The following is a 22,405-nucleotide window of genomic DNA, read 5'->3' as shown; positions in this document are numbered from 1 at the left end:
TCGTGACATGGGTGTTTGTGGGACTGTGTCTGTCTTGGGGCTCAGGGGGGTGAAAACTGCAGGCCTGGTAGGCCCTGCTGTGGCCATGAAGCCTGCCAGCTGCCAAGGAGATAGGTGTAGGGGGAGTCTGGGTTCTGGGGCCCTGCACCTCTAGCTGCTGACAGGCAAAACTCATGACATGGGTGGGTGACACTGTGTGTGTGTTAAGGTGCGCCCTCACTCAACTGACACCAAGGCAGAAAGCAGGGCAGTTCAAACACTGCTGCCTTTTATGCAGTTTTTCCATCCCTCCCCCAGAGCACTGGGGTTGGAAGGGACCTCAGGGAAGGATGACAGTCACTGGCCAGCTACACAGTCAACAATGAGAGCACTCCTTCCTCCCTCCTTCCCACCCCTTCCCCGCTCTTCCCCCTCCCTCTCCTTACTTTAGTTTCTGTTTCCCTGAGGGCAAGCCCAGCTTGAGCTTCAAAACTCAAAATGTTTTGAAAATTTCAAAATGTTTTGACTTGCCTCATTTCATTTCGAGGCTGTTTCAAAGCTCTCTGTTTCGTTTCAATTCTGCTGTTTTGAGCTCGAAACAAGTCAAAACAGCGTCAAAACAAAACTGCTGGTGAAATTTTGCACAGTCCTACCAGTTATGCTGGAATGTAACTGTTATGTTCTATTACTACACACACTAACACGGCTACAATCTTGTTGCAGTATTGCAGCAGACATAGATTTGCTTTGTGGTGGGAGATTGCAGGAAACCCAGAGCTTCCCATGCTCTTGAGCTGCCCTGGCAGGGGCTTTGGGTGTTGCAGTGCCCAATCTTATGCACCTGGGAATTCCTGAAACAGGGGCCTGATTCTGAAAGGTATTGAGCATGTGCAACACTCATTCACATCATTTGGAAAGGTGGGTATTCACCATTTGGTAGCCGATGGTGTCTTCCCCAGGTGCCTGTCAGCACATCTTCTGTCTTGCACAGGATTACTCCTTTTCCTTGTGCTCCTTTTTCTTTCTCTGGGTCTCCTCTAATCTGGATGTTTCCTTTATTTATTGTTGTGTATCTTAATATCTCTTTTTGCCTTGTTCTTGTCATAAAGAAAAATCATGGTAAAGTATCAAACAAGATGGTAGAAGTTGAGCTTTGCTCAGAATTCTCTTGGAATGGTGCAGTAATGTCACGTGCCTTTGTCTGATGGCAGATATTAAAGGAACAGATTGCAGGGCTCCAGGAGGAATTCAGAAGAAATGAGTCCCACTGGCATGCTGCCCATGGCCAGCTAAAGAGTCAGATTGAGATGCTGGCCAAACAGAACCTGGAGCTTCGAGGTGAGCTCCAAGTTTCAAAGCATCAGAGGCTGGAAGCAGAAAAAAAATCCAGAGTTGTGGATTTCAGAAGCAGAACATCAGAAACCCCGGTATGAAAGAACCTGATGCTCATGGGTATTTTCTGAGGAGTGGAAATGTCCTGTATAGCAATGTATAATTAATCTTGCTGTATTTTTACATATATATTTAATTCAGTTGTAATGAAATGTAATCAGGGATGCATACCTAAGCTTCTGTAGGCTTTTTTGAAGATGTCATCCCAAATAAATATTTATTTTTTGTTTTTTAAATTATCCGTAATCTGTCTGCTAGTTATAGTGATCCGTGCTTTCAATACAGAGTCTGGATCACAAAATTCTAGCAGTACCTTAATCAATGTAAAGGATACCCATGTACAACCATCAACATCCTAATAAAAACAAAGGTTAAGGAAGGTAAAATATGGTTTGAGCCAGATTCTAGCTCCCACTCCACCTGCTGTAGTCCACTTTGGTGGTTCAAGACAGCCAGTTAAACATGTAGCTCTAGGCACTGAAGAGACCCTCTGTGTGAGGGAAGCCTCAGATGGCAGGAGGGAGTATAAATCAGGTATGGGACATAAACCTGAAATTGCTGTAACTCAGGGTAGGGTTCATATAATTCTTGCCTATCTGCAGGATCCAAGGGAGCATAATGCAGTCAGATGGGGAATTTAGTTCTTTATGTTTACATGTTAGGGTTTTTCTATTTCATTTGTCAATGGAGCCAATAAGTTTTCCAGTTCCAAGGTTCTGCTTAGTGTGTAACTATTATTCTGCATTGGTTTCTTCAATATATGAGGTCACCCCTTGTCTAGTGGAGTAATGACTATCTTTGTATTTGTGAGATTGGATTGTTATAATAAAAAAACCTAAAGGGGTTTTTTGCCACAAGGAAAAAAGGAACAAATGGTTAGTTCCACTTGGCATGAAGAATAAATTGTTGATGTGTTTGTCGTAAATTCTCCATTAGGTATCAGAAGCTATTCTGACAGGATTGTCATCCCTGGCTAAACTGGAAGAAAGCCCATTGAGAGGCAGCCATAAAAGTCGAAGCTCCACTCCCATGGGCAGGAGAACACCACTGGAGAAACAGCATCCCAGAGATGCAAATATCAAAGTATGAATAAAACCTGGGGACTGAGAGTATGAAATGTTATTTGACTGGGGCTGTCAAGATTGGATTTTGTCTCAAGAGTGCTTGTCTTTCTAAATTATATATGCCATTGTTCAAACAGAAGTTATGGGCTTGAGGCAGGAATTACTGAGTGAAATTGTAAGGCTGGTGTTACAGTGTATGTCAAACTAGGAACAACATTTTCAAAAATACAAATGTGACTGACAGACTTAAATTTCATCTTCAGAAATGACTTAGCCACTTAAGGGCCTAAGTCTCGTTAAAGCATAATAGGAATTAGGCTTTAAAATTACTTGCATGATTTTCAAAAAAGTTTGGGCAGCTAAACATTCAAATAAGTGCCTAGCAAGATTTCAAGATCACATATGGAGATTAAGTACCAAGCTGTCATTGATGCCATAAATGTTGATAATGAAAGCATTGATTTCAGTGAGATTTAGATATCAGTTTGCCTCTCTAGATGCTTTACAAAATCCTAGTGGGCACTAACGTGCATCTTGAGGCTTATAAATGCCTTTGAAAACCTCTACCTTTAGATACTCTGAGCATTGACTTTCAAGCAAAACTAAAGGTGCCTAAGTCACTTTTGAAAACAAGGTCTTAAGTCACTTAAGTGCTCTTGAAACCCAGAGGATCATGATCGTTCTTTCTGACCAATTCTAATTCTGTTGAAGTGAATGGGAGTTTTGCAGTTAACTTCAATGTGGTCAGATTTTCACTCTATGAATGAAATGATGTCAAACAAATAGATATCCTTCTGCAGTATTTGCATTCTGTTTATAGCCTTTTGATAATTTTATGAAAACCAGAATATGAGATGAATTAGCAGAAGTGAAAGTGGCTAATCACTGGGCCAACTGATCCCATTCTGTCATTCTGACAGCTCCCTTCAACTTGCAGCCCCTGAATGAGGCTGTTCCCTCACAGCCCAATCCATAGTGAGACTGGGCTCCACAAGTGTGTGTGTCATATTTGCTTGTTTTTACTTTCTCAAGTAATACTTTTCTGACTCCTTCTATTGCCTGGCTTTATGCCCTCTGCAGTGTTGATCTAGGAGTTGTAGGCCAGACCAGAGGTGTCTATGAATCACAGGGTGCATCTACATATGCAATTAGCACATAACAATAAACTCCAGCACAGTTTGCACCAGAGTTTATTTCTCCCAGGCACAGTGTTTATAAGTGCACCTGGGACCACAGCACATTGAGCTGGGGTGAAGCATCTGCCAGGGGGTCCGGGATTCATCCTGCCAGGCTGGGCTTTCTGCCTTGGCTCAACATGCTGCAGAAGGGCTGGCTGGGGCACAAAGATGCTATAGTGTGGGGGCTAGCTGGCAGGCAGCCCCTGCACTGTAGCACCCTTATACCCCAGCCAGGCCCTTTCACTATCTACATGTGTGTTTTGGCACACAGAGCTACTTCTCTGTAGGATAGTACTTCTCCTGGACAGTACTACCCTACAGTAGATTTAGTTAATTTACTGAGCCATAATACAGGTGCACATGTAGATGGTGATGCTTTACTGCAGATCTAAATAATCAGCTCCTCAGTAAAGCACATGGGTAGATGCACCCACATTAATACAGATTGCCCTGACCCCTTCTGTTGCTTAACTCTGTGCCCTCTGTCAATCAGGGTTGATCTAGTATGTCTATGTATCATAGGGATGTCTCTGAATCACAGGTATATTGGGGTATGGGACCTTCCACCAACAGGAGCAGATGTCTAGGCTGAAAAGCCATCCTGTAATGCTTATCTACTGAGTGTTTAGTAAGTACTATCCTGAAAGCCCACAGTTCATGATGGAGGTCACTCTGTTTAAAGACCACAATCTTCTTTTTCTGAAGTCAGGGAAAAAAAATAGAAGAAAACATGGTATTGTTCCTTCACCAAACCTGTGAGACCTATGGAGTGTAGTTTACCTTCTGGGTGCTCAACCTACCTGCAAAGGAAAGGCTGTCTTAGCCATAGTTCCTGAGAAGTAGGAAGTTGGCCTCTGGACCAGCTGTTACCTGAAACAGACAAAAGGACTCAGGCAAGTATGAAACAGACTGGTTAGCATGGTTTCTAGTCTCCTGAAACAGGTCTCAAAGAACTGGTAAATGCTGCCCATACTTTGATTTGACATTGGAAGAAAGTACTTATGAGCACATGAATCTGCTGGCAGATGATCTGAATCAAGATGTCAAGGCTCAGGTAAGTAGGACATTTAAAACAACATAGAAAATATTGGAGGATGAAGAGAGTACGTTTGGCATAGGAACTGCCCATGGCTGGTTAAATCTAAAGTAAGGACTTAGCTGTGTTTCTTTTGTATTGGAAATCTCTGTTACCCCAGTCTGCTTTTTCTAGAGGATCCTGAAAACCTGGGCAGAGATAATTCTGTGAACATAGATGAATTGGGTGCTTGATGTTTTTGTTTGGACCTGAGACACTCTAGAAGACATCGACTGAAGGCAGATGCTAATTCTACTGAGGAGGGATATGTGACTTTTTAGAAGCTAGCTGGTATATTTTAAGTAGCATCTTAGGGCATGTGCAGATGAAACAGGGGCCCTAAATTTAAGAGGTGGGTTTTTAAAAACACTGCTTCAATTTAGGGCCCTTTAAACCCCTGTGTCATGCACACACCTGAACTTATTTGCCTGTCCAGTGGGTGGAGAGGTCCCTGGGCTGCAGGAGGGGCTGGTGCTTCCCTCCACAGCAGCAGCAGCCCCCACCAGGCAGCACCCGCCTGCAGGCACTTGGCTCAGGCAGTACCAGGGGGCACTGCAGCTGCAGAGGGAAGCACCGGGCCCCCGTGCAGCTCAGGCAGACAGGCAAGCTCCAGGGGAAAAAATAATTCAAGCTCTCCACTTTTCTTGGGCAGAGCCTGCTTTCCTGGGCTGCTGCCAGGCTGCCTGCATGGGCTTCCTGCAGAGCCCCTGAGCTTCATGGAGTCTGGTACTTTGCTCTGCAGCTATAGGGCAGTAAACTAAAACTCCTCAGAGGAGTTTTAGTTTCCTGCGCCCCGAGTCATTTAAGGTGCATTATGCTGCTGAATTTGCTGGAATTGCGGCTGGAATTCCTGTGCAATATGCTGCCGACGTGTGCAGACACCAACACCATTAAAGTGGTGCAAAAGCATTTAACTTTCTTTAAAGTGTCGTGCACATATGCCCCTCATTTCATCTATACATGACCTTAAAGACCAGTTGTTTGAAGACTGTGAAGTGTATGTTAACAAAGCACTAGGATAGGGCAGCCAGGCTAGCATAAACTGCAAAATCCTGCAGCTTTGTATTAACCCATGTATGAAAAATGAATTAAATATGATTATTGCATTAGGGGAACAATGCAATGTTTGTATTAAATCCAAGGATATTTAGAGTGAGGCATGTTACTGAAAGGGCTTTGTAAAAAGTTAATAAACTTAAGAGTGTGTTGAATGAGATAACCAACCCAATGAATCAGTACTTCATAGTAGAAGTCACAAAGTCATACATTACAAAGAAAAGAGTTGCCTGTAAGAAATCCAGAAGGGTTAAGTTAGATTATCTCATGTGCAGAAAACTAGAGGATGTAAGTCTACACAAGTGGCTGACTGCTTAACCAAGTGCTAAATGACAGCACAGTAACTGGCATTACCGCACTATCCCATCATCGCAGTTATTTTTAGATGCTATTGCATAGTAGCAACAAGCTATTGCGCAGTAGCTTATTACTACTGTGCAGTAGCGTCACTGTTGTAGTTCGTGCCTGGTGACATTACAGCACCATAGCAATGAGCTACGACGCAGTAGCATCTCATGCAGATGTACCCAATGATAGCTAAAAATAACAACAATTGAAATTGACTTTGCTGTGGTTTTGTTAAAAAAAAAAGAGGTAACAGTTTTGTGGGAAGCTTAATAATTTTAATTGCATAAAATCATTTGGGGATCAGTTTTAGTGTCTTTAATAGAGAAGATCTCTATAGTAGAAAATTTTTAAAAATAAGACAGTTTAGTGTCATGCAATGTGCTAATTAAGGCTCTGGGGGCTAAAAAGCTTGCACAACTTATCAAGCAGGTGGATGCCCACTCACAGCATTATGGTTGTTAAGCCTTCTGGGTGGTGCATTGGCAAACTGCATTGGTAAACAACCCTACTGAAGGAATGTCCTGAACTGCTTCTGCATCATCTTTGGTCACACAGACACATATGCTGCTTTATCAAATATTTTAAATAGAACCAGGTGTGGTTGGAATATCTGCACAGGTATAGCAAGGTGCACAGACACCACTTGATGGCCTGCTTATGTCAAGAGTTACTAGTATCTAGGGATATATGAAAGGAAGTACTGGTAAACAAGGCTGACAGACTGGCAGTAGAAAATAAAAAACCTGGAGTGTTTGGAGGCTGTCACTTTATAGAAGAAAACATCCCTGAGAGAGTACCCAGTGCTCCTGGAGCAGGGGAGGTAGGTTGTTTTACATTTCTGGAAAAAAGAAAATCTATTTTTTTCTATTTGATTGCACTGCTTTTATTAACAGTGGTCCATGTGTTTACTGTAGTGTAATCCATTTGGTGGGGGAGCAGAGACTTCAAGCTATGTTTCATCAAAGCAAGGTAAACATCATTTTTAACTTAAGTGTATGTACACTTTATGGTTTGTTGAAATCTTATTTTTAAACAGATGGCATATATAGGCATATATGCATGGACAAGGGGGTGAAAAGCACCTTGTTCAAATTTGTGGATGACACTAAGATGTGGGGAGAAGTGGGCATGCTGGAGGAGACGGACAGGCTACAACTAGATCTGGACAGGTTACAGGGGTGGACAGAAAAGAACAGGATGGGTTTCAATACTGACAAGTGCAAGGTGTTGCATGTGGGGAGGAAGAACCAGCAGCTAACCTACAGGCTGGGGAACTCCCTTCTTGACAGGGCAGAGGCAGAAAAGGATCTTGGTGTCATTATTGATTCCAAGATGAACATGGGCCGCCAATGTGGGGACGCAGTCAGGAAGGCTAATCACACCTTGTCATGCATCCACAGATGCATCATGAGCGGGTGCAAGGATATGATCCTCCCCCTCTATGCAGCATTGGTCAGGCCACAGCTGGAGTACTGTGCTCAATTCTGGGCGCTGCTCTTCAGGAGGGATGTGACCAGCATCGTGAGGGTCCAGAGGAGGGCCCCTCTCATGTTCGGGGGCAGCAGGGCAGGCCCTCTGAGGAGAGGCTACGGGACCTGAACCTGTTCAGCCTCCACAAGAGAAAGCTGAGAGGGGATCTGGTGGCTGTCTATAAACTGGCCAAGGGGAACCAGGAGGCAATGGAAGAGTCCCTGTTCCCCTGAGCACTACTGGGGGTAACAAGGAACAGCCGCCATAAGTTGACTGAGAGTAGGTTCAGGCTGGACATCAGGAAGCATTACTTCACTGTCAGGGCAGCTAGGATCTGAAACCAACTTCCAAGGGAAGTGGTGCTCACTCCTACCCTGGGGGTCTTCAAAAGGAGGCTAGATAATCACCTTGCTGGGGTCGTTTGACCCCAGTACGCTTTCCTGCCCATGGCAGGGGGTTGGACTTGATGATCTGCTCAGGTCCCTTCTGACCCTACCAACTATGAAACATTTTAATCATAGTGAACTAAGCAGTTAAAGAGTAGTATTAACTAAAATCTTGCTTGCTCATTAACCAAGAGGACTAAAGGATTGTGGGAAAGCATAGGAAGGGTTTTAACTTAGGGTAAAGGGCAAATTTCTATTAAAAATAAATTATGAATATAGAATATGTTTTTTTCTAATGGTTTACAAAGAAGGGTTTAAAGCCTACACTGCGCTAAAAGTGGTTATGGGGAACAAGTATGTGGACTTTTCTGTGACAAAATTATTTGCATGTATTCCCTTCCCTGTCAAAAGAATGTGACTATGTGTTTAGCTTTTCCAAGGGTTGATGTGTTGTATTGCTATTAGTTTCCTTGTTTTTCTCTAATATATGAAGTTCTAGTATACCATTTTATTTTAAACATAAAAAAACATTTTGTCTTTGTGGGAAAAAATGTTCAGTTGTTGTCTGCATGCTTTAAAAGCACCCAACAATAACCATAATAATTTCCAAGGATATGACTTACATGAATGTTTTATCTGTGTCATTCACAGTTCTGCTGATGCAAGAGAAGACTGTCAGCTTAAGTGTCAATACATGGGAAAGGAAAGAAAAGAAGGAAAGAATTGTTAGAAAAAGAAAATTCATCAACACAAGGAGATGGTTGAACAGTGGAAAAGATATGGTTGCTTGATTTTTTGTATATTGTATTTAATAGCAGACTCATTTTTGTAAAAATGAGGTGTGTGTGAGAGAGAGAGAAGGAGAGAGAAGTTGAGAGGGGTGTGGAGTTAGTTTTCTTATGAGGTATTTTTTATAATAAATGTTTGATCTAAGTAAGTCTGCTTATATCATAGATAAACTCCAGATTCAGCAGTGCTGGAGCTTCTGAAGGCCAGGAGGCTCATCCTAAAAGCTTTAATACCAAGCATGTACATTTGGCCTGAGGGGCCTGATACACCTTACACTGTGAGCCAAACAAATGTCGATCAACTTGCTGCTAGCTTGAAGTGTGGAGAAGTCACACCTTCAACCTGAGTGGCACATCTGTGAGGAGTGACCACACCTTAATGGAACAGGAGCTGGGTTGCATGGATCAGAGATAATCCTGCCCTTGTGTGGTGTAATTTTGAGCCACATAATAAGTGCTTTAAGCCACTTTAAGGTGTTAATGTGCAGACAATCCAGGGGTTAAGAGCTCCAGGAGCTGCCCAAAATCACAGTGTAATAATGTCCTGAGAATCAGGAACACTTAACACTTTCTCTGATGACAGAGTAAAAAAAAAAAAAAGAAAACCCTGGCCAAAAAGGCTATGTAAAAACCCATGATAAAGTTGAGAGAAGGAATAAAGAAAATCACAGTTTCAAAGCAAATGCTTTAGGAACTGTGAATAAAAAAATCCATGGACTGCAAATTCCCATAGTTTAGTAAGGTCTTCTCATGAACTATATGAAAATATTGGCAAAATATTGTCTCTCTCAAGAGGTGGCTATTCATTTGTTAAAGCTTCTCGAAGATATAAAGAACATTGGCATGTATTACTATGTATATATGTATTTCATCTCATATGCCTGTAGGGTAAAGTTTTTATAGTGCCAAGTTAAGTAGTTAACTGGCAAAGTTTAATGGGAATTTGGTCATGTCATTGGCCTAATCTTCGTATTTTAAATGCTGTTAAGGAAAGGTCCTTTTCCTGTATATTGAACCAAGTGAACTCTGTGTATCTTTCACTTCTATATTTTTTCTTTTAAGTTTGCCAGTTAGCTATCAGTAAGAATAATTTGTATGCTTTCTGTTATTTTATTTTTAATATACTTTTCTATCAATGTAAACATATAAATTAACTAATAATATAGGATTTTAATCTGGAAACAACTTTAGCTATAAAAGGGATTGAGTGAAAATATATGCTCAGCTGAATTACTTCTGGTTTGGGAGTTATCACATATGGAGTGGTGGTAATGTACCTCAACAGACCTCTTCCTGCACTGTATAAATATGTTATTATAGTCTTAACCAATAGTCCAATTGAACTGCTCTGATTTGTTTGCCTGAACTTTTATTTTTAAACCTAAATCAGTAAGACACTTTAAAAAGAGAGCGGTTAGGTGCTGTTGTTTTAGAGGCTACTACTCTGAGTGGCAGAAGGACGTCTCCAGCATGTAAAAATATATATAATACTTTAACAAAATGTGAACACTTTTCATCAGCTCATCTGTAGTTCTAAATAAAAGTGGCTAAGCATATAGATCAAATTTGTACAGAGAAAGGAGAGGATCAAAGGGTGATGCTCAAAATAAGCAGTATCTAAAATGTGCCAAGGCTTAGCAGGTGAGGCTGAGTGACTGAGAACCCCTCCTAGTGGATGTAACTGTTACAAGTACCAGTGTATCAGGCTGTAGGGTTTATGCACACTCTTGCCAGTGATGACCCTAGCACCAGCTGGGTGGCAGTAGGCAACAATATATATTAGCAATCGCAACGTGAGTGTGTTGACAGACTTGTAGAAGGAGAATCCAACAATCCTGAAAAAATGAATGCATAAAATCCCTCAAGGTTACTATGGAGCTAGCAAAGAAGAGGCAGAGAGAGTTTAGGACTATTTTGAATTATAAGGTATTTTGCTTTGTTAACTTGGGCAGATGTTGGGGGCAGTGTGCTCCATGCACAACAAATGTATGATCGTATGGATGCCAGATCTGCATGGGTTTAAACAGCTGTGTTTGGATGGAGGCAGATTGACTAAACCTTTGTTCATAGTAAGAAAATAAAGGAGTGTACTGAATACAGATTTCCTAAATCAAGTCAGTAACTTGCTACAGAGTAATACAGAGATAATGGGCCATTAGGCACAGCACCTCCCTGTCAGAGTAATAGTTCATAGTTATAAGTTCCCCTTCTGTGCAGTTGATTTGCAGATTGTAACAAGAAGGTTTTAGTAGGTTTAAGCAATGATGGTTATGATCATTTTTAACTTGGGAGCTAGTGAATCTCAGGATGCTTGATACATTATACATTCCAAATATATATATGTGTGCGTATGTATGTATATGTATGTGTGTGTGTGTGTATGTTGAGTGTATACCATGCAAATGTGTACAAGATATCAGTCTAGATAGCAGGGAGACCTTGTGGGAACTTAAAGGTATAGAATATCCTGTGAAGTTTGTCAGGACCTTCATAGCTAAGTAGCTTGTGGGCATGCATTTGGTGGGAAAGCTGGAAGTAGAATTCACAGCTCACAGAGGCAAGCGAATGAGTGTGAAGGTGAATGCCTTGAACTTTAATTTTATCAATGTTTTAAATTTCTTACCCATGAACCTGGCAAAGATGCCTTGGGTATTGCATTTTGAAGGGCTTGGCGACTATTTTCAGCATTCATTGCTGAAGTTGGAGGGGAGAGTGTTAAACTGAAGTTATGACTTGCTCAAGGGGCAGGGGATTGTAGTTAGAATATTGCCAGAGCACATGTGGAAGACTAGGAGGAACAGACAGGGACCTTTCTTAGTTAAAGAACAGCTTCCTCCATCCTTGGACCCCAGGGATTTTGTTTTTAGGGGCTTGGACTAATGCTATCTGTCTCTATTAGAAGCCTATAGCCAATAAGCACTACTAATTTTACCAGTTGGTACCTATAGGCAAACAAGAGTGATGAATACTCATTAGGATCCACTGAAATAATTGGTGACAACTTTGTCTCTATATTGAAGTACTTTGTAACTGCCGAAGTTAAACTATACCTTCTACAAGGGCTATTTTGGCCCCTGTTCGCTGTTAAGGTAGATACCAGAATCACTGGTCCCTTTGTGTCTGCTGTGCAACATCTAAACAGCAGCAGCCTTGCACATCCAGGCTTGATGAGGTGAGGGCCATTGCAGGCATCTGCTATAGGGTGGAATCACAAGTAGTTATGAAGAGGGGGCACAGGTTGGTCAGAACCTACAAAATCTGGAATTTTCTTTAAAACTCAGATAATGTGTTGTCTCAGCATGCCAAATTTAACCTCTGGCAGAAGCATGATGCATCCACATTTGATGCCTGGCATGCTGACATGGAAAAGCAAAAGCAGTGCATTAGTGATCACCATAAGAAAGAAGACATTAATTTACACAGAGATCAAATTGAGGCAAGCCTAGGTAAAAATCAATTTTCTAACTTGTTTCTAAATTCCTTTTAAGAAAATTTTGGATGGAATTCAAGCCTAACATCAAGCTTGTGAGAAATCCTGACAAACTTCTTAAGTGCCTCTTATGAGGTTTCTTTCTGCAAGTGAATTGATTATGAAACCGTTTGTGTATTCATAAAGAAGCATTCTGAAATCACCAGCATGCTCATGACTGTATTCACTACTGCTTATGCTCATTTAGAGATGCATATTCTATTGGATAAGGCCTAGCAATATTGCCTGCTCCACAATACAGACTAAGGTATTTGAAGGTGGTGAGGGATCCTCCTTTGCAGAATTATTTAAGGGACATGACAAGCAAGATATCACCCCACCAGTACATTTACTAAGTTTGTGAGACATATTGGGAAGATCAGGTTTGAAAGCATGAAAGGTCAGTCTAAGAGTATTGCCTAGACCCTGTGCAACCCCCACAATCATAGACATAGAAGGGACCTTGAGGTTGTCAACCATTGGTCTCCAGACTGGATCCAGCTAAGTGAAGGTATGTTGTCCATAAAGCTGGTTTAGAAGCAGTAATCCTGTGGTGGTAGCTGCCAAGTCAGGAGCACAGCGCTGGCAAGAAGTGTTTCATCTTCAGAACCAACTGTGCTAATTTGGCCCAGCTTGAAAGTATTGCCTCAGACTACCTACATGCAGATGTCTGTATTCCTAACAAGAAATGCAATGATGTTCTTGAAACTGCTCCTTACTTCCTTACTCTCCAGGTAACCTGTTCCTATCTTTTTAAGTTTGATGTTATTTTCCCTTTTTCTTGGCTAAATCTCCCTCACTTCCTTGTTCTATCCTAACCTTAACCCTGTGCACTGGATCCAGTATGTGGGCCAGTCTGTGGGTCTAGTCCAGCCTACAGACTAGTCCTGAGCCCCTCATTTGGCTCATGGGACCAGATGGCTTCAGCCCTTGTGCTGTGTGTTCCCTGCACCAGACAGGGTCCACAGACCTCATGCAGTACACAAGGCTGATCTGAGACCCACAGACAGCACTGTGGGCTGGATAATAGAGATCAATCCAGCTTATGGGCTATACTTTTGACACTGCTGTCTTAAAGGACACAGAAAACAATTGATTCACTGTCCTCTTTATAACTCTTTACATATCAGAAGTCTGATAGCCTGCCCCCTCCAAACTGTATCATCTTTTTTTTCTACCACAACAGACTCCTGTGGAAACCCAGTAAAAATGCCTGAAGGAGACAGCAGGATGTGAGAATTGATTTACTGTCAGTTTCTTTTTCAAATGTGGGTCTGCTGAATGAAAACGTATCTAGTTGTGTGACAAGAACCTTTGAAATCTACTCATTAAGGCCTCCCAACAGAAGGAAGATTATATTATGTTCATCCTGAGTTAAAAGTAGTAATTTCTGAAATACTTCTAAATGTCATAAAAGAGAAACAGTGCTAACACAAAAACAAGCATCTCCCTTGAAAAAGACACCCAAATGCATAAAAAGTGTGTGTAATACTGAGCATTTGCCTAGGCTCAAAAAGACAGAACAAAAGAAAGAAAGCTTGTGAAACAGTTTGGGGAGTTCATTAATGTAGGGGACAGACAGAAATGACAATTTTTGCCCTATCTGGCCACAAAAAGCAATCTATAACTGTGACCCAACACAAGTGCCCAGCTGTAGACCGCTTCAAAAATGGCCAATCTGGTGAAAATCTGAACCCTCATTGGGTGAGGGTTCAGATGAAGATGTTTCAAACCATAATGTCTTCTGTAACTTATGTCTGCGCTGCCTGCCAGCCTCCGAGGTGTTTTCAGAATGGGAGTGGGGAAAGAGAGTGGAGGGAGTTTGGGTTGGGGTTTTTTCAGCCCTGGCTGGAGGGTGTGGTGGGTGTACTGGACCCCCCCTGAGATGGGTGGGACTCCAGATCACCCATTCCTCCCCCCTCCCAGAGCAGAATGATCTCCCTCTGCTCCCTTTCCCCCCTCCCATTCCGAAAACAGCTTGGAGAGCAGTGGCATCAGCTCTCTCAGAGGCCCTAACATGGTACCACATGTAAGAAAGTTTCCTTTGCATAAAGAACCATTGATAAAATACTAGCTGTACAGGGTCCATGTTCACATGTGGCCAAACAGGATGTTTCTTCTCTATTGTCTCTATAACATAATCAAAAAAACTTTTACTCGGTCATATTGACAGTGACATTTGCAAAACATATTGTTGTTATTAGATTTTATAAAAAAAAGCAGTTCATTCTTGATCTGGAGATGGGACAAAGGGCAAACAAGTTACAACCCTATGTGAACTCCCTGTTAGCAGGGCACATTCTTTATCAGCCATCTATACCAAATTCCTCTTTCCTGCTCTTCCCATTTTCAAAGTCCAAGTTCATTGGTCACTTCACCAGATGCATACAAGAAACAAAACTAATATCATACTGTTTAAACCTGATAAGTTTTTAAGTTTGAGTTTCCACTGAGGACTTTTTTACTCATGGAAACAGCCATAACCACTTTAGCTAGCTTATCCCCTGGTTAGTAATGTATCTGCCTGTGAGGATACTAACCAGCACTATCTCTGCAGGTTCTACAGGATGTAATACATTTTTACTAACAGTTCCTCCTGTGTGTGATTAAATTTATTACTGTGAGTATGATAGTTTCACCTACACCACTAACACAGCAAAAAAAAAATCATTAAAACATATTTTATTAACCAAATGTTGGAACACAACAGATGTCTTTGAAAAATGGACATAAAGACCCATGCTGTGACAGGAGTAGGAATTTGCAGGCTTCTCTGTCCTTTCATATGACACACCTTTGTCCTGGACAAAAACATCTGATGGAACCTAGATTCATCCTCACAGGACTACCTACATGCAGATTTCCAAAGGCCTACAGAAAAGCAGCATCCAGTTTTCAAGTATATCATACTTACTCAAATAGAAGATGGCCCTGATGATAAAATGACCCCCAAAATTATCCCTATGCCAACTGGAGGGGGATGTGGAGGGGGCTCATCTTGTATTTGAGTAAATATGATAATAGAAACCTGGATAAGTCATTATTTTAAAGATTTATTCAGTCTTAGTTTGCTCTATCCCTGTTCAATCTGCTTTGACTTCCAATACCCATCTACATTTTTGTAATGTCTTGCATTCTTGACCCTCACTGCTCTTCTTCAGATCACTTGGTAGCTCAGCGTGTTCATAAACAGTGTGCTCCAGGCTCCATTTGGGTGAAAGGTAGCAGTCATATCCCACTGGTTCTGAGACAACTTGGAGATTTTGAGCTCTAGGCATATTAGTGTCTCTCTTGCTTGATTGCTCTGTTAATGGTAAAGGCCTTATGATGGTGGTGTAGGAATATATTTTTTTTCAGTGTTTCTCTGATGTCAGAAAATTGCTTACAGCCTTCAAGCAAGTTGGCCTCTTTCTCACCTTGAGGGTTTCCAGGATTGTAGTACTGAGCAGCTAGTTATCTGATCTGTTTGGGTGGAGGTCCCATATCCCATAGCCCCCAGTACATTTCTGTTGAGGGCTGCAAGGCCTGAATCAATCTCAGCAGATAGATCCATAGAGAGACAGAATGTGGAAGGGGTTAAGGTCACCGCCCTACCCCGGAAAATAGAAACAAGCACTAATGACATGCATCCCAGTGGTTGCAATATTGAGGCAGTATCTAGTGAAGGGATTTTTGAGCCCATGCATCACTTTTAATTGGTCTGACCGTTATGGCTAGGGGGAAACTGTCCAATTAATGGAATGGTAACCCTGAAGTTAATATTGTCTCATTCTGTTATCCAGTCAGAGAGAGAGAAAAGTGAAAAGCAAACAAGCAGCATAAATACTGAAATAGTAAAGTGTTGTCTTTTGAATTTCTGAAACAAGTACATTATTTATACTCACATTACATAAGGATTGCAGTGACATTTTTTAAACATTACATTGTCCATTTAATGCAACAATATTCAATACCTTCTAGGCAGCAAAAAGTGCACTGGAAAAGACTGAGTCTTTAAAATCAGTAACAAGGGAACAGAGAGAGAAGATACCATCTGATCGCCTCCATAGCAGAAGTGCAACACCCGCTGGTAGGAGAACACCCCATGCAGGAAGATCAACACCATTTGAGCCTGATAAGGTAACAAATCAGTACTGATTTTCATTATTTATAGTTGCAGTGCAATGTTCAGCAACCTTGGTTGGGATCATAGTCCCTTTATGACATATGCTGTAGAAGAGAGCTAGGGCTGTGGAGCTTACAAACTAGGAAGACAAGCAGCCTACATAAGAAATGGGAGAAACAGAGCACTAGAAAGCAGTTAGCTCTGGTTTTGTAATGAGCTACCAAATGTTGACTTTCCCCAGCTGCCTCTCAGCTTAGCCATTATCAGAGACCCTGGTTTTCTCTGTTTAAAAATCCAAAATTCTCTAATAAAAATTGCAAGTTCTATGATTAAAAACCCTAAAATTTGTGATTAAAATGAAATGCCACTATATATATATATATGTATCAGTTGAACACAATGTTTTATCAATATATTTACAATTTTAAAGCAGTTTGGAAGCCTACCAGTCCCTCAATCACTGTAATAAAATAAATTTTATATTTTGGCATTTAATTTGGGTTTTTGCTCACCAGGATGCAGGTCCAGCTGCCCCTTCTCCCCTGCTTTGTGGTGCTAAGCCACCCTGATATGTTGGTCCCCTGTCCTTTCCATTATCCCTCACTCCTGACCCACAGCCCCTGCAGCCTTGCTGGTGCCCCTCACTCCCCAACCACAGCCCCCCCACCCAAGTCTTGTCAATGCCCCTCACTCCCCACTCACAGCTCCCCCGTCCCTCCTGGTGCTCCTCCCTACCCACAGTCCCACTCCTCCTGCTAGCTACCAAAGCTATGGGGCCAGGCACTTGGGTTCACAGCTCCCTGCCCCCCCCCACATCAATGCTTGAGTCCCAGTGGCTGCTCACGGGATGTGGCGGCTGCTGTGGTAGAGTAGAGCATGGAGCCTGACTCCCCCTCCCCTGTGGGCAGCATGGCCAAAGTAGAGTCTGTAGTGTTGGGGTGTAGGCTTCCTGTTGTGGGCTTAGGTGGGGGTGGACCAGCTCCCCATCACTGTGCACACTCCTGGGGTGCAGTTTGGGGCCACATACCTCCCAGACTTGTGAGTGGGGCAGGGGCAGATGTGGGCTGCCCACTGCAGGCTTGGGCTCCCTGCCCTGCTGCCCTTCTCCCAGCAGTGGTAGCATTGACCTTCCCTGCCTCTCCCTGTTTTGCCCTGCAATGCCAGGTCCTGTCTGCTGGGCCATGGAGGCCCCAGGAGGAAGGTAGGAGGGCAGGGAGCCCTGAGCCCACAGCAGGAAGCCCACCCTACCCCTGTCCCACATACAGATCTGGGAGGCATGTGCCCCCCATATCCCTCCTGGGAGTGTGCACAGCAGTGGGGAGCCAGCACCCCCCCTTCCCCTGCCCCCCGAATGAGCCACCTATGGCTCTGTTCTGCTTACTGCCTGGGCCTATGGCCGCATATTCCAGCAATGAGCCCCAAGCCCCACACACTGCCCAGGCTGGGCAGCAGCCCCAGGCCCATCCCCAGCCCTTACCCTGCCCAACCCCCTCCCTTACTGTGGGGGCCTCAATTCCACCCCTCCCCCACCAGACTTACTTGTGGGAAGCTGCTCACCAGGATGCCTGGTAGCCATGTTCCAGGAAGGAAAAGGAAGGAAGTTTTTCCTCTTAAATTGAGACAATCTGCCTTTTCTGCATTTTACCATGGCAAACAGAAAACTCAGATCCACAGCCATTATGTACAGGTTACTCTTTATGTTGCCTCACAATCAACATTTTTACCTTGCTATGTTGGAGTGATGGAAAAAATTGCTCCTGTTATGCATTTTCTGGTTAATTTCTGCAGAACCAGAAGGGAAATTATGTGTCTACTGCTCACTCTTCCTTCATTGTCCATCCTTTTCTTCAGTCCTTTCATCAACACATATCTTAAGCTTTCCCTACTCATGGATTTATTCAGGAAGTAATATTCTTGATTAACTGCATGCATAGATACTCATACAATGCGATAAGTATGCCTTGTTCGTTTGCATTGTAAGTCCTTGTGCACACTGATTCTAGAACCCATATGCCTTGTTGCTGGTTACCTTAACCCGCTCTTGGGTGGGCTTACTAGGAACAAGGCATTTTTACTTTAGAATAAAAGTATCCACACATAGCATTGCTCAGGAATAACTAAAAAGAATATAGGCCTATAAGGAATCTCCTGGATCATGAAGTCTGTCCTCTTAGTGTATACATTATATATTTCTATTAGCAAATTGTTTTGGAATAGTTTTTCATGGATTGTGCCTTCCGTACACACAGCAAGGAGGTTCAGTGTAGTTTTGTGCCAAGTCAAGAACCTTTAGGCATAGAGGTGGTTCTTCAAGTTAAGCCTGAAAGGATCCCTAAAAAGATGCTGTCAACTGTGACTTAAATCCAAGAGAAATTACAGTTGCAGCTTCAGAGGACATCATCTCTGACCAGTTGTACACTGAGAATTCCCAAGTTACAGCAATGGTATGAATGATTCCATATGGTGATGCCTCTCCATTTTGATTCAGGTCACACATCGACCCTCTTATACTGAACCAAGAGCTTATGGTTGGAAGTCACTTGTGCCAGTCTCCCACCCAAATGTGTTTAAGGACATTAACTCATCGTCTTATGTAAAAGGTAACTTTTTTTGGAAAGCATTATTGCTACCAGCTGTAATCTACAAGTGAGTCCATTGCATCTTTCTTTTGCTCTAGGAAGAGGCAACACTCCATGTTGCTGTAAATAAGAATGACCTTGCCTCTGCAGTAATAATGGGTTGAATGTGGGAGTCAGCATTTTCTTTAATAAACTTTGAAAAAGGTGTGGAACAACCTTAAACTTCAGCATTTTCATATGCCCTCTGTTGTTTTTTTCACCTGGTAGACAGGTATTCATCTAACTCGGGTAGTTCGGAGGACATGCCCGTCTTGCACAGCCAGTATGACAACGTATGTAGCTCAGCTTCCTGCAGTAACAACAAGGAAGCACAGGTATGTTTGTGTGTGCAACAGCGTAATGATCCACTAAGTTTTAAGACTTTAGCTTCACAGACAGCATGCTAAGTCCTAGTTCCATTTTGGTGGATGGCAAAATAGCACTCATTTCAGTGGTACCAATAACCTATCTACTTTCCTTTCTCACCCATTGTTTGGCAGTAGGCTCTATTTTTTAAAACATTGTCTTATTTTACAAATGTTGTTATAGATTTCTTTATCAGAGTAGTCCTATGTAATAGTTTGGCATGAGCAGGTTTACAGGCTAACTAATCTATATTTTTTGGACACAGGAGAAAGAGAATCTTAGCTTTAAAAAGGCTCAAAAATCCCTGAAACCTTTGACTAAAACTACCTCCTTGACTGCCTCCAGAAAAAATGGCATAACTTCAAGTACCAGCACAACACCTACAGGAGGTTCTCAAAACTTTCTGGATGCTGAAGCAAAGGTTTGAATTTACTTGAGATACTGTCTTTTGTGCTGATTTCTGATAATACCAGCTCCAGTCATGCTGCACTAATATGTTTCATCAATCCACTCAAAATGAAATTCATAGATTCATTCATTGATTCATAGGTTTTAGGGGCTGGAAGGGACCTCACAAGATCATTGGGTTCAGTCACCCTGCACTTGGACACCATTTTCGCATGAGCAAAAAAGAAATTCCCCATTTCAACCTTCTTTCCTAGCCACTCTAAAATAGAACATTTCTTTCACAAGTTAATATTAGCTGAGACTCTTCTAAAAGTTCAGGCTTTCTTATTGCCTGATGAAAATGTGTACAATATTGTGAGATAGGAAAGAAAGTTTTTTCTATCTACAAGACTTATCTGCTCACAGCTCCCATGCAAAGCTTAAAGAAGCAAAAGTAAATATTTTATTCTCCACCCTACAATTTAGCTGCCACTTCACAGCTGTGCAGTGTGTGTTTCCATCTGTTGCCTGACATTGCTAATATACTTCCCAAGGCTTTGCTGGAAAGGCAGCACTCAGAGGCTTTTGAGATGTCTTGAAATAGATAGGCAGGCAGCAGACTAAAAAAAAGCCAAACTGATTTGGGTTGTAGATAGATCTGGACAGGGGAGAGAAATAAGAATAGGAGGCAGTTGCATTTGAGAAGGAAAGCCACTGGGAAACGTGTCAAGAAAGTAATGCTGAAGCTGAGGGAGGGCATTATATTAGTGGTAAAGGATTAGGCCTTGCTAAAGAACAGTGCAGAGGATAGACAGCTTTGGGATGTGGCTAGCAGTCTCAAGAGTTGGTGTACCTTTCCCCATAAACTCTGTGGAGTTGGGCCTTGGCCCTCCTGTTGGGCACCTGAATGCATCCCTAACTGGAAAGGCTTGTTCCATTGTACTCCTACCTCTGAAATAAATGGCATGCTCCCTGACTGTAGGTGATATCAGCAGAAACAGATTTGTGGCATTGTGAACTTAAGTCTCATTTACATTGAGAACCCTTTACACCCTTGATGTTTGTACTGCTGCCAGAGTAGTGTAAATGAGAACTGGACCTCACCCTTGGGTACCACAGGCACATGAGGCACACTTGTGTACTTGGCTCCCATGGCAATGGCTTTTTAATTAAGAATGCATTGTATTGAAAGCTTGCCTAACTTTGGACCAATTGCATGGTTGGAACAATAAAAGATATCACTGAGGAAAACCCTTGCTTCTTGCACATTTACCCTCTCCACAGGTGAGTGCATGCATTTGCCATGGCACAAATAGTAGGAGCACAAATTTATGCTCCTGCTTTTTGCCACTGTGCACACCCCTGCATGTGGAGTTTGCTGCAGGGCAAAATGCTCCACTTCGGAGAAACTACCGTTTTCCTGCTCCTAGCTCCTGGCCTACTGGAGGATCCAAGGGATACCTAAACCAGTGGAAGTGTCCTGGCTGGCAGCCAGAGCATCTTCTTGGAGGACCCAGGCTCCAGTTGCTCCGGCAGATGCACCATGCTGCTTTTTTTTTGCAGCAGTTTTTTTTTTAAATTCCAGGAGTTATCAAATTTTGATGCTATGCTACAAATTTGCAGTGAAGTGAAACAGCTTTGAGGTGCTGCAAACCACATGTGCATGCTCATTTGGATGTGCTCCCTTTTTAAAATTTTACTTTCAAGGTGTATTGTTTGGCTCTCTCCTTCCCCTTAAAATTGTCCCCTCGGGCCAAATCTAGATGAGTATGGATGTTTGGTTCCTTAGGGACAACTAGTGGTGGTGCACCTTGTGCAGTTGGTAGTTGTACCCAGGGAACACCCATCAACGTGCACTGTGGCTCATAGCAAGTTACCCCAGGTTGGGTAGGGGAGGCTGGGGCCAGCACTGAGCTGGCCCCAGCAGCCTTACCTGGGGTCTTGGGGGCCTCCTGGGGCTGCAGCAGTGGTGATCCTTCCACTTGGAGCCTGGCTGGAAGCTGTAGCATGGCTCCGCCAGCTCTGGTTTTGAGCAGTACACACTGTCCCCACGTGCACACTCATTTTTTTTTGTGTCAGTTTTTTTAACCTCTAGATATCCAGGAGTGAATCCTCTCCCTCTCCCTTGTACTACTCCCTTACAGCACAGAGAACAACTGAACATGTGGTATGTGGCACTGCAGATGTGTCTTTGGCACCACATACCACATGGCCATGCTAGTTTTGAAGGCTGCCTTTGTGTCATTTTGTTTGCTTTGAGGGAATGATGTGAGTGAACATTCTGATTTAAAAATGAGAAGGGAACTTAATGAGAAGGAAACCAAAGAAGCATAAGCGCTGCCACAGAGAAAATGAATTGGTTCTTGCCACAGATTCTTTTTCTGAAAGAACGGTCTTTTACTGTATGACCCATATATTGGCCTTCGACATGGATTGGTGTTTATCATAGTTACACAGAGAGTTATATTTTCTGATTAAGGCTATTGAAAATATTAGCAAAAGTCTGTGTTTCAATAATGGCATACAGTGTTTTTGTAGAGTTTGCTGCCAAAGTCAGCGTTATCAAGAAGGCCATCACTGTATGAAGAAAGAAAGAAGAATGATGAGGAGGTGCGAGAAAAAATAGAGTATCCAGATGGAAAGGTGAGAGATCCTAGACATGTGGATATATGGAAAAGGTGACAAGGATGGAAAAGGCAACCTCTGCTATAGGGTTTGAATTAC

At 42.6% G+C, this 22,405-nt stretch overlaps 1 protein-coding gene across 1 annotated transcript in view; it reads left to right on the top strand.

Annotated features, from left to right (window-relative positions):
- LOC109320040 (centromere protein J-like) overlaps positions 1–22,405 on the top strand; it is a 64,626-nt gene that overhangs the window by 34,815 nt on the left and 7,406 nt on the right. Inside the window, exons 10-16 of the mRNA XM_019549959.1 lie at positions 1,191–1,406; positions 2,308–2,454; positions 16,166–16,324; positions 18,799–18,910; positions 19,157–19,263; positions 19,560–19,715; positions 22,220–22,324. Of these exons, the coding sequence (XP_019405504.1) occupies positions 1,191–1,406; positions 2,308–2,454; positions 16,166–16,324; positions 18,799–18,910; positions 19,157–19,263; positions 19,560–19,715; positions 22,220–22,324 (1,002 nt within the window). The remainder of the gene's footprint in view (positions 1–1,190; positions 1,407–2,307; positions 2,455–16,165; positions 16,325–18,798; positions 18,911–19,156; positions 19,264–19,559; positions 19,716–22,219; positions 22,325–22,405) is intronic.

This window comes from Crocodylus porosus, unplaced genomic scaffold (assembly GCF_001723895.1).
Source record: "Crocodylus porosus isolate Cpor-Errol unplaced genomic scaffold, CroPor_comp1, whole genome shotgun sequence".
Lineage (NCBI taxonomy): Eukaryota > Metazoa > Chordata > Crocodylia > Crocodylidae > Crocodylus > Crocodylus porosus.
Note: the sequence above shows the minus strand (reverse complement) of the source record. Positions and strands in the feature narration are given on the sequence as shown.